The 14,025-nt window shown below is 47.8% G+C and overlaps 1 protein-coding gene across 1 annotated transcript in view; it reads left to right on the plus strand.

Moving 5' to 3' along the window:
• Positions 1 to 13,013, plus strand: part of Antxr1 (ANTXR cell adhesion molecule 1) — a 167,707-nt gene extending 154,694 nt beyond the window's left edge. The window contains exon 18 of the mRNA XM_055617629.1: positions 9,518 to 13,013. Within this exon, the coding sequence (XP_055473604.1) occupies positions 9,518 to 9,778 (261 nt within the window). The 3' untranslated portion in view covers positions 9,779 to 13,013. The remainder of the gene's footprint in view (positions 1 to 9,517) is intronic.
• Positions 13,014 to 14,025: the final 1,012 nt, after the last annotated feature.

The following is a 14,025-nucleotide window of genomic DNA, read 5'->3' on the forward strand; positions in this document are numbered from 1 at the left end:
GAAGAAGAAGAAGAAGAAGAAGAAGAAGAAGAAGAAGAAGAAGAAGAAGAAGAAGAAGAAGAAGAAGAAGAAGAAGAAGAAGAAGAAAGAGAAGAAGACTAGTCTGAGGGGCTGGAGAGATAGCTCATTAATTAAGAACACCGGTTAGTCGCCCCAAAACTTATGTGCATGCCTCACAGCTGTCTGTAACTCAGTTCCAGGGGAACCAGTTCCCTCTTCTGGCCTCCGCAGCCAACCCACAAGTGGTGCACAGACACACACATAAAATAAGTATTTTTTTTTTAATCAGACATGCTAGTACACTCTTGAAGTCTCAGGGCTAGGGCCATAGAGAAGTAGACCACTCACTAGCCAGCCAGACTCCTACTTGAGCTCTGGGCCAGTTCTCACATAAATAAATACATAAAAAGGTGGATGGCTCCCAAGGGTGACAGCCAATGTTGTCCTTTGACTCAACAGCACAAACACATGTTCCTGTGCATACACACGGTAGCACACACAAGTGCACACATGTGCATACACACACACACAGAGAGAGAGAGAGAGACAACAGGACATGTCACAGTTTTCTGTACAGATGAGATCTACAGATGTTTTGAACAATTGTACGCTGCCTGATACATTTTCCCTTTCTTGTTTACAATGGTTCTCTGACTGTGTCAGAGTCTTTCTCAACTTGGTCTTATATGAATACATTTATTTATATGAGAATTGATTCATCGTAACTTATGCACAGGTCAGACATTGACATTCAACAACCATTCACAGACCCATGAGACAGCTCACTCGCCCTCTCTGGGGTGCAGATAACTCTGTCTCACTGCACTTTCCTTTCGGCACAGTATTTACCAAACTGCCTTTAAAGACCTCTTCAGTCAAATTGGCACTCGGAGCACATGAACATCACATGACTATAGATTTGAGGGAGTGTGATCCTGAGCTGTTGTACCAACGACACGGAAGAAACTGGTTGAGTGCCACAGGCCCAGCTTAGAAGAGTGAACAAACTTCTACTGGCAAGCATCACAGCTGCTTTCCCAGCACCCTCTGGGGTCGGTGCTCCCTGTGCCACAGCAGCCTACTTCAAAATGTTCCCTGCAAGGGCGGCACCAAGTGAACAGGAGGGACTGAACTGGTTACTCCCAGGTTGGAACTCCCAGTTACGGTCAGGGCTGTATCTTCTGTCTTCTGGATAGTGCCAACGCTGCCAGGGTCACCCCTGCTCTCTGCCAATGCTGCATCTTCTGCTTGCTGTCAGGTCTGCATGCTCTTTACTGAGCACTGCGCTCTGTAGTTAGCACTGAGGTTGTATCTCCTGGTTGCCACCGGAGTTATATTTCCTGGCTCCTGTTGGGATTGTGTTTTCTGGTTACCACAGGGATCATGTCTTCTGGATCCCATCAGAGCTGTATCTTGCTGTCATTTGACACTTTTACCTTCCTCCCGGGGCTCAGGAGTATAAAGTCCTATCCAGTCGGGCAGCTGCACCTTGAGACAGGTAAAGTTCAGGCTCCAGAGGAAAAGAGAAACCAATAATATCGCTGATACCCAGTCTCCTCAAGTGGTGACTACATCTGCCACGCAGAGATGAGTGGCTGCCATCCAGATTTGTTCCGTGATAAACGGTTCTAACAGGTACTACTTAACTGCAGCTTAGTATTTCTGCAAATTCTGTGCTTTGAGCAGGGCCCCATCATTACTAGCAGCTGAGATTTCTTCCCACCCACCCTCTTGGGTTGTTTGTTTGTTTGTTTGTTTGTTTGTTTGTTTGTTTGTTTGTTTTTGAGACAGGGTTTCTCTGTGTAGCCTTGGCTGTCCTGGAATCACTTTGTGAACCAGGCTGGCCTCAAACTCATATGGATCTGCCTGCCTCTGCCTCCCCAAGTGATGGGAATCCAGGCGTGTGCCACCACACCTGGCTGTCACCTGAGATTTCTTATGACACTATGGTCAGATGATGGTTGGGCCTGAAATCCCAGAGCCACTCAGACTAGGAATCCTACAGGGTTTCTTCACTCACCTCTCTGTGCCCTGGTCTCTCCCACATGGCTCCCTGGAGTAGAATAACCCTGAGTTTTAGCTCAGGGTGCTAAAACCAAGAAACAGAAACTTCCGGCCTTTAGAGTCAGTCTCAAGGCCAGCAACACCATTTCCATTGTATGCTGTTATTCAGGACTGCCCAAGCCAGTTCCTCAACAGTCTCTATTGAGGAACAGAGACGCAGGTGCAGGTGGCATTGGCCTTGAGGGAGTGGCTGGATATAAGAAGGAAAACTAAGAGTAGCATCTTCTCGGACAAGCCATCACCACAGACAGAGAGAAGAATTCTCTGCCCAGTTGGCTTTGAGAAGGGCCCCTCCCTGCTGCTCTCAGTGACTAGAGAACCAAGTGAAGCTGAAGCAAGTGTTAATTGTGTAAAATACTGGGGAGAAGGTCACTCTGCCCACACCACCCTCGGGCATCAAAAGATCAAGCTGACAAAAGTGGAGACGCTTTTACAACAGAGAATCATTTGCCAGCATCCTTCAAGTAGAGAGTCCACATTATCTTTTAAAATTTATTAAAATTGGCTATAGTATGAGCCACACCAAGAGACTATCTCAAAACAGAGTGGGAAGGAATGACACCTGAAGACCAATGCCTAAGTCTGACTACACACACACACACACACACACACACACACACACACACACACACTAAATCAGTGGTTAATGGCATGCTTCTACAACTTTTAGTTTACTTAAAAACAGGTAGATGATTTTTATTAGAAAAATTATAAAATTTATCATATTAGTAGATCAAAATATCAAAAAGGATGATTTCAAGTGATCTCAAAAATATTTTATTAAACTTTTATGTTACTTTTTTAAATCAATTGAATAGAAAATTATTTAATGTGGCTAAAAATACCTGTAAATAGGATTATCTTGTTTTATATGGAAACCTTTGTTTTCAAAGCTGATCTCAGCTGGGGGAAGGGAACATGCCTATACCCAGCCCAGCTTGGCACTGCTGCTGTTGAGGGCCCCTAGAATCCTTTCCCTTCGCCCTGCCGGGTTGACAAGGCTCCCACAGATGGCCCTACACTCATGCACACATGAGCAGCCCTAACTGGACTCAGCTGGTTATTAAAAAGATTTTTTAAGAGAACATCCCAGTAGAGAAGTGAGCAGAGCTCACGAGCCCACCAGTCGCTAAGGGTGTGGGCAGAAGCCTAACCTCACACAGAACAAAACAGCCACCGTGGAAATGGTCCCCCCATTGGCCGTTACCCCGGAAACTATAACTGAGATCACCATAGGAGAGCATTGAGGCTACAATTTGTTATCCATTTTTGCAGAAGAAAAGTTGACAATGTTATCAAAAGCTGTTCTAAGGCGCAGTAACTAACCCGGCGTGACTCTACCCTGATGGGAAAGTGAAAACACACCTATCGTTTAACCACGTCATCGATTGTAGTAGAGGTGGTAGGGTTCCTACTGCCTCACAGTCAGGAGCTTAGTGTCTGCTCTCTGAAGTTAGAAACACCAGGGAGGCACAGGACCTGGGCAAGGTCAGTGAGAAATCCTAGCATGGGGGTGGGAGGGGAGAGGGGGGCAGGGCTCCAGAGCCACACCCACAGCTGAAGACCTATTGGCATCCAGGAAGGGAGACTGGTCCCTTTTCAGAGGTGACCACTAGCACCCCGTGTAGGGGTGACCCACAGCTACGTGCATATGAGCAGCATGAACTGGACTCAGTGGATAAGGGAGGCGCCTAAAGCCAGACAAGAGAGACATTGTGGAGAGGGACAGGGGGAGGTAGAGGAAGTGAGAAGGGGCAGATACTTCAAGGTTAGTGGTAGACATGTACAAAAGTTTCACATAATAAGGCAAGAAAATGGCAGGGAAGTGAAGGTCTGGGCACGCACTTACCAGGCAGGTCCAAGGTCCCACGTGGAAGAGGCGGAATAAAGGGAGGGATAAAGGTGGCAGGTTGGTTAACTTTTACACAGCCGGACTGTTGTGAATGCAGGCACTCCCTGAGTGTTTGGGCTTTCTAAATGGAAAAGGCACAGAAGTAATTTTGAATCCTGTTACCTACATTACTTCTCCCTTCCTCTTTTTCCTCTCTCCTTCTTGTATCTTCCAAGTTTTCAACAAATATAGAACTTTACAAGCAGATGAGGAGGAGATTTATATTAAATAAATCATATCTCAGTCGTAACTCCTGACAAATCATTTGTGTCCTGCTAGAGATGCACCATCTTATTTCTATTCTTTCCTTCATTTCTCTGGCTTCCTGAGTTTCCAGATATTTCCTCCATGCTTTCATCTTACCCTTAGTTTTGGCATCGGAAGGCGTGATTATAGAGAGCACGCCAGCTTGTGTGTCAGCAGAATGAATCAAATAACCAAGAGCGTTGACCTTGGATCCTTTTCCCGGACAGCGCATGAAAAGCAGGCTAGGAGAGGAAATATGTGACAGACAGGCCAAGCCTGGGGTAGAGGGAGGGGACTGGAGGCCCGCTTCGCCCTGATAGGCTACTTTCTCTTGCCCTGGGTTCACACAATATCTGTTTGCCTCTGTCACTGAACTATGATGTGAGTGTTGTCACAAGAAAAGCCAGAGCGTGCATGGTGTCTTCTTTGGAAATGATGGACTGACATTAAGGGAGAGGGTTCAAAGAAGGTGAGGCTTCAGGGAAGCCAGCCAACCAGCTTGTGCTAAAAACTCGGATATCCTGTAGGTGGGAGACACTGAAAGGTTTAAGCAGAAAGAACACTGAAAGTGTGTGTACACTTACTGCATGGACACTTTATATACTTCTACATACATGTATACATACACATGTTTACACACACATATGTATGGAGATTTTCTATGGAAACCAGGATTTCAAGGGAAAGGCAGAGCCAACAGACCTGTCTGCTCCCTGACACCCATTTTGGAGGTGCAGTAGTGAGAATGGGGCAAGTCAGAAGGTTTTAAACATCTTTCTTCTCTGCCTCTATCTGAAACACAGAAGGTGATGCCTCCCACAGCAGTTCTCACTTCCAGGATTGGTTCTGATACCCAGAAGAGAGAATGTTACTAACCCAACTCACGTTAGGTGCCTGTCTCTGGTTCAATCAATGATGGCACCATCCCAGATCGCTGCTTGGGTCCATTGTTTGTGAGTCATTGACTCTGTTTCCACCTCTAGTCTCTATCTTCTTGAGGGTAAGACCCTGAGGCTTGCTCAGTGCTCTCTGAAGGCCCCAGTGATTGATAGGTGATGGATGCGTGACTCAGTGAAGAGAGGCATGTATGGGAAGACGTTTGTTCGGATGTCACCTGTCCTGACGCATCACCAGAGCACCAACTTCCTCTTACGTCCATGGACATCAGTGAGCCAATGAGTTTTGTGGTCTAGCCTGAGAACCAGACATTCTTTACTGATTTTTTTCCCCAACCACCATCCCAAACAGCCAAATCCAAACAAACTTTGGAAGATTAAGCCTGTTGTAATTTAAGAAATGCCTACAGCCCTCCCAACAAGACAGTGCATGTGAAAACTAGGCCGGAGGAAAGGTATTTGCAGAGAAAACTTGGCGTGTGTGGTACACTTTTTCCGTGATTGCTTTAGTATTCTCTCTGTGAAATCCAATTTCCTTGAATGACCTCTGTTCATAGGAAACTATTTGGTTTAATTTGTGGGAGCCATGGCATATTTTTAACCATCTCTGAAGGCCAGTTCCATCTCTGCTGAGCGTGCCTGATACCCAGATGTTTCCTAACACTCAGCACTCATGAGCTCACCCCTGGCACATTCTTTGCACAGAATCACCCCAAAGCTCTCCACCCATCTCCCCAGCATTTCACAGGCTCAAACCCAGAACTTAGAGGCCAGCTTGAATCCTCAGCAGAGTAACCTAAGAACAGAAGGTGAAGCTTCCAATGCTGAAATTTCCAATTTACTAATATTTCAGAACCTAACGAGCAGCTGGAAGATACGCAATACAAAGCATCAGAGCTAGCCAAACTAAGCACCATAAAAAAGACATGCAACCTGGCTGCCCAAAAGAGCCCAATTAAACTGCAGGCAAAGGGTTCCAGAGCCACCAGATCTGATGGCATCACAGAGCTCAGGGCTGAGGGCCTGATGAGCCAGTGCAGAAGATCCAGGAGGCGAGGGCCGCAGATGTGGTAACTCAGCCCAGGTTTCCCGGCAAGAGTGTGCTAGGGACAAAACAGAGCGTGAACCCTGCAGACCACAGCTCCACACTGCCAGTTCCCTGTCCCCACACTCTACAATTTGAGGAAAAAGCTGAATGTACTCAACAAGGCTTGCTCCCCACCCATGCCATAATTAGGCAAAGAGATTTGTCAGGGAGACAATTTCCTTTAAAATATCAATTAAGCCTTGAGTTCCATCCCCTGTATGACATAAAAATCAAGTATGGCTCTGCATGGTTGTAACCCCAGCACCTGGGAGTAGAAACAGAGCCAGCCTTAGCAACAGAGCAAATTCAAGGCCAGCCTGAGCTACATGCAGCCCTACTGAGAGAGGTGGGGGGGGACCAAGGAAAGCACATAGGGTCTGGTCTTCCCAAGAGTTGGAAGCATCTGCAGAGCCCGTGGCAAGGTAACTTAATGACGTCCCCGTAGCCTTGTTGTTACACCTGAACTTCTGAAAAGCTAAACCTGCGAGGACTGTGTGAGTTTATAGAGAGTCCCCTGCTCAGAGACCCACAGCTATGCAAGGATTATTTGAGATCTTAGTGGGAGCCCTGGCCTCAAGGACAGACCCTGAGGCTGCCTGGGAGATATCTGAAAAGGGCACCAAGAACTGGGCTGCTCATTGAAGGACTCTGCAGTGGAGTCTGAACTGAGCAGACAGACTTACATTCTGGAACAATCTCTCACATCTGTGTGGAGCATTCGTGGATTGTGGCCAAGAGCTACACTGTGTAAAGCTAGCTATTGGTCCTTCGGGGATATTTTTGTGCTTATCACTCATATCCAGGATAATGGTAAAAAGAATGCTTTCCTGAGCCGTGCAGAGCTAAGCTTTATTCCCACCCGTGTGGTTTTGAACAAATTATTTAAATAGGTCTGAGCCCTCCCTTTCGTTTCTCTACAATGGAGGTAATGATACCTAGCTCATAGGGTTTTGAAGTGCTCATGGATGCTTCATAGATGAAGCAGTGTGTGTGTGTGTGTGTGTGTGTGTGTGTGTGTGTGTGTGTGTGTGTTTCTGATGACCCTCCCATTGTATTACAAGATATTGCTATAATTTGCCTCTTAAGCTCTTGTGTGCAGTACTGAGGCGCTTGAACCTAGGGTCTCATGCATGCTAGGCAGGTGCTCTGCCACTCAGCTATATCCCCAGGTCTTCTTAGAATTCCACCACAGGGGACAAAGAGGTGGCTCGGTGGTTAAGAGCACTGGCTGCTCTTGCAGAGGACCCAAGTTCAATTCCTACTCATACGGTAGCTCACAACCATCTGTAACTCCAGTTCTAGGGGATCTAACGACATCTTCTAACCTCCAGGCATACACATGCTGCACAGACATGTGAGGAAAAAACATCCACACACTCAAATAAAGTTAGAAAAGAAAAGAAAATTCTGTCAGAGCATGTGCTACTACTGTGGGGGGGAAGGCATTCTTCTTTTGGTTAATAAAGAAGGCAAGGTAAACTAAGGTCAAAATCAGCCTTGGATGTGACTCAAACCACCCAGAAACAGTGCTGCTACAGAGAATTAAACAGAGTTGCAAGGGCCCAGTATCATGAGAGAAAGCTCTGGTCGCCATAGCAACTTTTTTTTAACCAAACACTGGAGATCTGCTGGCTCCAACACCAGCGGATCTGGCCTGTTATCCCCTCACAAGCAAAACACCAACAGTGAGACGGAGAAGAAAATGCCCTGTGAACAAATCTTTAGGCCAGTTACACACCCGAGTGTCTCATGTTTGTGCTGGCGCCTCTGGCCCCAGGTTTTTAGAACTCTTGGGAGCCACACCTCTCTTTTGAAAAGTGAATTTTACAGTAAATTGCCCCAGGGTGTGCTTGGGGTAAGTCTGAACCTTCTTTTTTTTTTCAGCAAGATAAGTGCAGATACATTCTCTGTCAGCTGTGTGTGCAAAGCACTGTGGGAGGTCCTGTAAGAAATAAGTGACAGTGGCTGTGTTGCAACAGGAAGGCAGGAGGGGCCGCTGAGGCTGCTTCCGTCACCTCCTGTGCTTCATTTATTCAGTTTACGGGTTTTATTAGAGAAGCCATGTGCAGCATGCAACTCACCCAGCAGTAAAGCCAGAGTCAGACCTGATGCTACCTCCATTATCTGCCCCCATCAGCAGAGGGCAGCAAATCCAGCCGTCTCCCAAATGTGCTGCCCCAGACGCTTCTTCCCCAAGGTTGATTAAAGGGCTTTCACAGAGCCTGTGACTGCCCAGTATTCTCAAGATTCCCAGTCCACATCACAGGTCTGGACTCCCCACATGTGCTCTGAGCGGACATTGGTGGAGAGCCCGGAGTCCCTGACCAGCACAGGAGAGCCTCTGCTGAAGGAAGTGTGCTCAGTTTCACACAGCCAGCGCATGGCCTTCTGGACTAGCCGGCAGCTCTAAGATCTGAAGGCAGTGGAACCTGACCTCAGTCCAGCAGCCAAGACTCTCCCTTCATCCTTAAGGCACCAAGGCTCCTGAAGCTCCTGGTGAACATCAGGCATTCAGTAAGGGAGGCAGAGTAGATAGTCCAGTAAATCCAGACTCTGAGTCGTCACTGTGGGAACCTATCACAAACGGCCGTCACACCTTAAAGGAAAAGCGCTGTACAGTGTCATCAGAAAATTGAAGCACAGCTGGCCTGGTTAGGGGCTGGGGAGGAGCTCAGCAGGAAGCACAAAGAGAGTTCGTACAGTTGGTGACATTCAGAAGAGGCTGCCACCAGGCGAGTGTGGGCTGGGTACCTGGTAAAAGAACAAAGTGAGGGCACAGCAGGAGATGGGGCTACTTCAGGCTGGCTTCGGGCTCTGTGCCCTCCAGAGTCTGTTTGGGGAGAGGGCACAGGACTCTCTCAGCATCGTCCTGTTAAAAAAGCCACACACGGAAAAAGAGTCAAATTCGGTTATACACCTGCTTAACAATGAGGGATGGATACAGAGCCACTCCTGGGACCAGACCAAAAGCAGTCTGGGTGTGGGGCCTGGGGAAAGGGTTGTTTCTCAACTCCAACTTCTTCGCAGGGAAGGAAATGCTGGTCACACCCTACTGAGAGGCTGGTAAGTGTGAAACCCTTCCTGAGGTATGGCCCAGCTAGCATCAGCCCTCTTCCCTCTCTCCAAAAAGGTGAGAGGCTGTAAGGCAGATGTACGGTGACAGTTCTGAGGCCCAGCCAGCTCAGGAAGGGAAATGTGACATCAGGTCCCCAGGTCATCAGCAGCATGTCAGTGTGTCTCTTGTCCCTCACAGATTCTTTCAAGGGCCACCATGCTCCGCACCTGGTCTGTCTTAAGCTGTCAGCTCATGGTCCTTCTATTGTTCTCTTCCAGGGCCGCTGCATCAACTTCACCAGAGTGAAGAACAGTCAGCCAGCCAAATACCCCCTCAACAACACCTACCATCCCAGCTCAGCACCGCCGGCTCCTATCTACACTCCTCCACCCCCTGCTCCCCACTGCCCTCCCCCAGCCCCCAGCGCCCCCACTCCTCCCATCCCTTCCCCACCATCCACTCTCCCCCCTCCCCCTCAGGCCCCACCCCCCAACAGGGCACCACCCCCCTCCCGACCTCCTCCAAGGCCTTCTGTCTAGAACCCAAAGTCTGTGCCCTGGGCTGCCTGAGAAACTCCAGCAGAGCCTCCTCTGCTGACAGAAAGATCTGCCCAGCCCACGTGGTGAGCAGCGGCTGACATTTGCACGATTAAAAAGCAAGTCGTGATGGGCAGAAGAAAATGGGAATTTTGAACTGCCTGAAGACAAACAATGAGACAATGACAGTCACATTTCTAGCCTGTGACCCCTCGCTTCCAGAGGAAGGTTCCAGAGACGGCCACATTGCCAATATGTTCTCAGACAGATTATCTCCCATGGAGGAGGCCAGGAAGAAAATGATTGCTGAGCATGATTGCAGCATTGGATAGGAAATGCCCTGGCTGAGGTTCTGGATGCCGCCTCCCGGACCTGACTCTTGACCCTTGGACTGGGAAGCAGGCCATCCTCACCCCTGGGCACTGCCCAGCAACTCTGACAACAGGAGGTGTCCCTAGTGTGCATCAAGCAGGTATCCGGCTGGGCTCTGCAGGCTGCCTTCTAGGAGAACATCTGCTCTATTCTCTTTCCCAACCCTTCCGGCTTCCCGGTGAGGAGGGAGACAGGGGCTGCCGCGGGAAAGGTGTGTTGCCATGCTGAGAGGTTAGCAAAGCCGGTCCTTAGCGCTGACGGAAAAGTGTGGATGGGAGCATCAGGTGTTACATCTAGCCAGCCACAGTCCCTAAACCGGCAAGCCTTGTCATTGTCAAAGGCAACCTGCCAACGATTCACCTTCAAACATATCGAGGTTTGGCTTTGGCATAGATAAGAGCTGCTCACACGGCGCCTTCCGAGTGACACCCACAGGGTCCTTCATCTTCAGTACACGAGAGACTTCTAAATCCAGCTGAGTGGAAGTAGTCCCGACTTGATGAGAAAACTTCCTAGGTGGTTCCCTCTGAAACGGGCCATTGTATGGAAGGAGTATTTCTCCTTGGCTTTTCAACCTGTTCAAATACTACCAGTTGTTAAATAAGGGAAAATACACCCAGTGTGTAACACAGAAAATCTCTGCCTGAGACCCCCACCCCACTTCTTCCTTGTCGTTCTGAAGCTGCTTGTTCAGTGAGCCCTTTGTCAAAGGCAGAGTGCAACCCATGCAAAATGATGCTTCCATCCTGTTCCCACACACCCTAAAATTCTGGTCTCTGGCTCCTAGAACTCGAAACTCTTCCCTGGAACAAAAGAAATAAAATAAATACAAGCTCTTATGCTTTGGGCTGTGAGCTACGAAGCTCCTTCAAGGACTCAAGTTAGCCTGTCTTTCAGCTCGTACGGAACAAAGGCATCCAAGCATAGTGCGCTCTGTAGACATCAATTCTCGTTCCCAGGCAGACATTACTAATCAATCTCAGCAGTACTTCTCAAATTAACCCAATGATATTTTCCCACAATACTTGAAATCACTCCTCTAAGGACCCATCAATCATCAGTTAGAATTGAGAGAGATAAATGCTATTTGTAATCCCTCCCTTAGAAAGAAAAGCAGAGGAATGGAGGAGCCACCAGCATAAAGCGTATTGTCTATGGAAAATCGACCTGGGAGAGCACCTAAGTCCAAGACAGTAATGTTCCACCCTTGGTGCCAATACCAAAGTAACACCTTCCCAAGTGTACCCCAGACCTTGCCCTTCTCCCTGTGGCTGCCATTCCCCGCTTCTCAGGAGTTAGGAAAGCGACCTCCTTCACCCTTACTGTGCCCTGCACTTTCCTCTTGTAGAACATGGCTTCTTTAGTGTAGTTTCTCATAATGCAGGGGCCAGAATGTCTCAGCCACCTGAGGTGACATTGCTAGACCCCAGAAAACCATTCCAAGGAGAATGAGCTCCCCGGGCTCAAAGCATGGAGACAATGAGCCCATGGCAACTGTTTTGACTGCTGGCAGTACAAAACAGGCCACCCACTCCCCCACTGCACAATTTGTACAGCCATGAGATAGTCCGAATCAAGATGCTGTTCCACAAGAGTGGGCTCCGGGGAAGGCAGCAAGCTCCCGAGAGCAGGCCTTGCTGGGCCCTGTGCAGTTTCAAAGGAGGCCGTGATGTGTCTGAGGAATAAGGGATGCTGATGTCTGGTGGTTCTGAGAAGTATTTACAAGGTTTGGCCTTGGAATTGACCCAACGTCTTCCCTGGTCATTCAGAATCATGGTTAGAAGTTTCTAGAAGCTGGCCAAGGTTACGACCTTTCACAGTAGGCTTCCACAGGCAGGAAAAGCCTTTACCTGGTTGAGGTTGACAAAGTCCATAGGTTCTGTGTGATTCCCTGTGAGCAACAGAGATGGTGGTTGTAATTAAGAAACTGCATGCATTATCTGTTTGACCCCTTGTGATTGTCCTCATGAAGTTTTTTTTTTTATATAAAAGCCAAATTTTGTTGTATATATTCATGTTCCACGTGACAGAAGGAAGCATGTCCTGTCGGTGTGGATAAGAACAGTTGTAGTAAATTATTAAAGCCAATGATGTTTCATGGCCGGTCACTTTACCAAGCTGTGCTTGTTCAGTTCCTATGACCATTCTGCTTTTACAATGTACAAATAGTTACTGAACCGACGACACCCTCGTTTACACAACAGCCACAACAGCCTTGCTGAGAACTGCTGTCCCTCTGCTGTGACGGCCAGCTGGCTAGCAGGGTCCTGCCTGGAGCTCCACACACTCTCCTGTGAGACAGAAGAGCTGTCTTTCCCCAGCTTTACCCATAAACTAGTGGAAAGTCTTGGCTCTCCAACCTGGGCCAGGAGTCTCCCCGGAACCCTGAGGATGAGCAGAAATGATCTTCACAGAATGTGACGGTGGAAAAATCCACCAAATAATAATCGTGAGATAATGACCATCAGTTCAGGAACAAAAGGAATGGATGCTGTGTAAAACGGGTGGAATTTGTTTGCAAGCTGTACAAAGCTGGCTGGTACTCACCAGGAGGGAGGGAAGGAGCGCTCTGGTCAGGTGGGGTTTTGGGGTTTTGTTTTGTTTTGTTTTTAGTTATCTGAGCTCAGCTGCGTCACCATGCTTGGAGAACCAGTTTAAAAGAATTAAGAGTATGATTTCTGAATACACATACCGCTAAACTCTTCTCTTTTTCTATGATAACTTAGTTATGGTTTCAGCGTCTCTGAGTTATTGTTATAAAAGATCTGTCACCACCATATCACACTGCAGGAGACTGGGCTGAACCTGTACAATGGTATACCCTGGAAGTTGCTTTTTTAAAATAATAATAATAAATAAATACCTAAAACCACCTCTTTTCCTTGTCATTTGTGTGTGTGCTTGTCACAAAAACAAAGACCACGTTTTTCAAGTACTCGCCAAGGGTCGTGAGGAAATAGCAGGCTGGTGAGGGGACTCGACCTGCTACCTAGCCTGCCTGCTGCCTGCTGCCGAGCCTGACAACCAGAGTTCTATCCCTGAGACCCACGTGGTAGAGGGAGAGAACCCTCTCCTGAAAGCTATCCTCTGGCCTTCGTGCACACTGAAGGACACAAGCATCCACGCACATGCACACACAGACACGAAATAAACGGGGAAACCTTTAAACAAAATAGCTATCATTCTGTACACTGGAAAATACACTTTTTTTCAAATTATTTTCTTTCCATTAAAATCTGTACTGCCTTCTCTGACTCTGAGAGTTAAATAATTTTCATTTCTAGTAATAATTTTCAAATTTAAAAATGAATTCTTGGTAAATGAAAAATAAAAAGTGAAGAAAAGAAAATGCAGACAAAAATAGAGTGGGACAGAGTCAGGAGGATTATAACTACATAGTTAGCTCCTATCTCAAATAAAATTTAAAAATACTGTGTTGATGGTATGACTTGAGCCTGCAATAACTCTGCACACAGAGGTTTCTGTATTTGAACATTTTGTACTCCAAAATTTTGAGGTGCTCTCAGACCTGCAGGGGGTGGAGCCTGGATGCCAGAGGAGAGTAAATCGGCAGGACTGAGGGTTAAAGCTGTGGGTCTCCCATGTGAGAAGCAGTGGGCACCAAGGATTCACTCGGACACGCCCTCCTTGCCATGATGCTGCTCGCTCTGTGGCTGAGTCGCAGTGTGCCCACTCTCCCTGAAGCTGCTCCTGCCATGTACCTGACCTCACAGGGAAAGCGACCAGGGCAACCTGATTTTGTTGCTGAGACAGAAGAGAAATGGGTTCTTCTCACAGAGCAGCTAGCCAGGAAATGCCACGGTGATCCCACGGCTATCACAGAATACGTCACCATTTTTATGGGGTCCCTGCTGATG

This window comes from Psammomys obesus, unplaced genomic scaffold, assembly GCF_907164565.1.
Source record: "Psammomys obesus unplaced genomic scaffold, mPsaObe1.curated_primary_1811, whole genome shotgun sequence".
In the NCBI taxonomy this organism is placed as follows: Eukaryota; Metazoa; Chordata; class Mammalia; order Rodentia; family Muridae; genus Psammomys; species Psammomys obesus.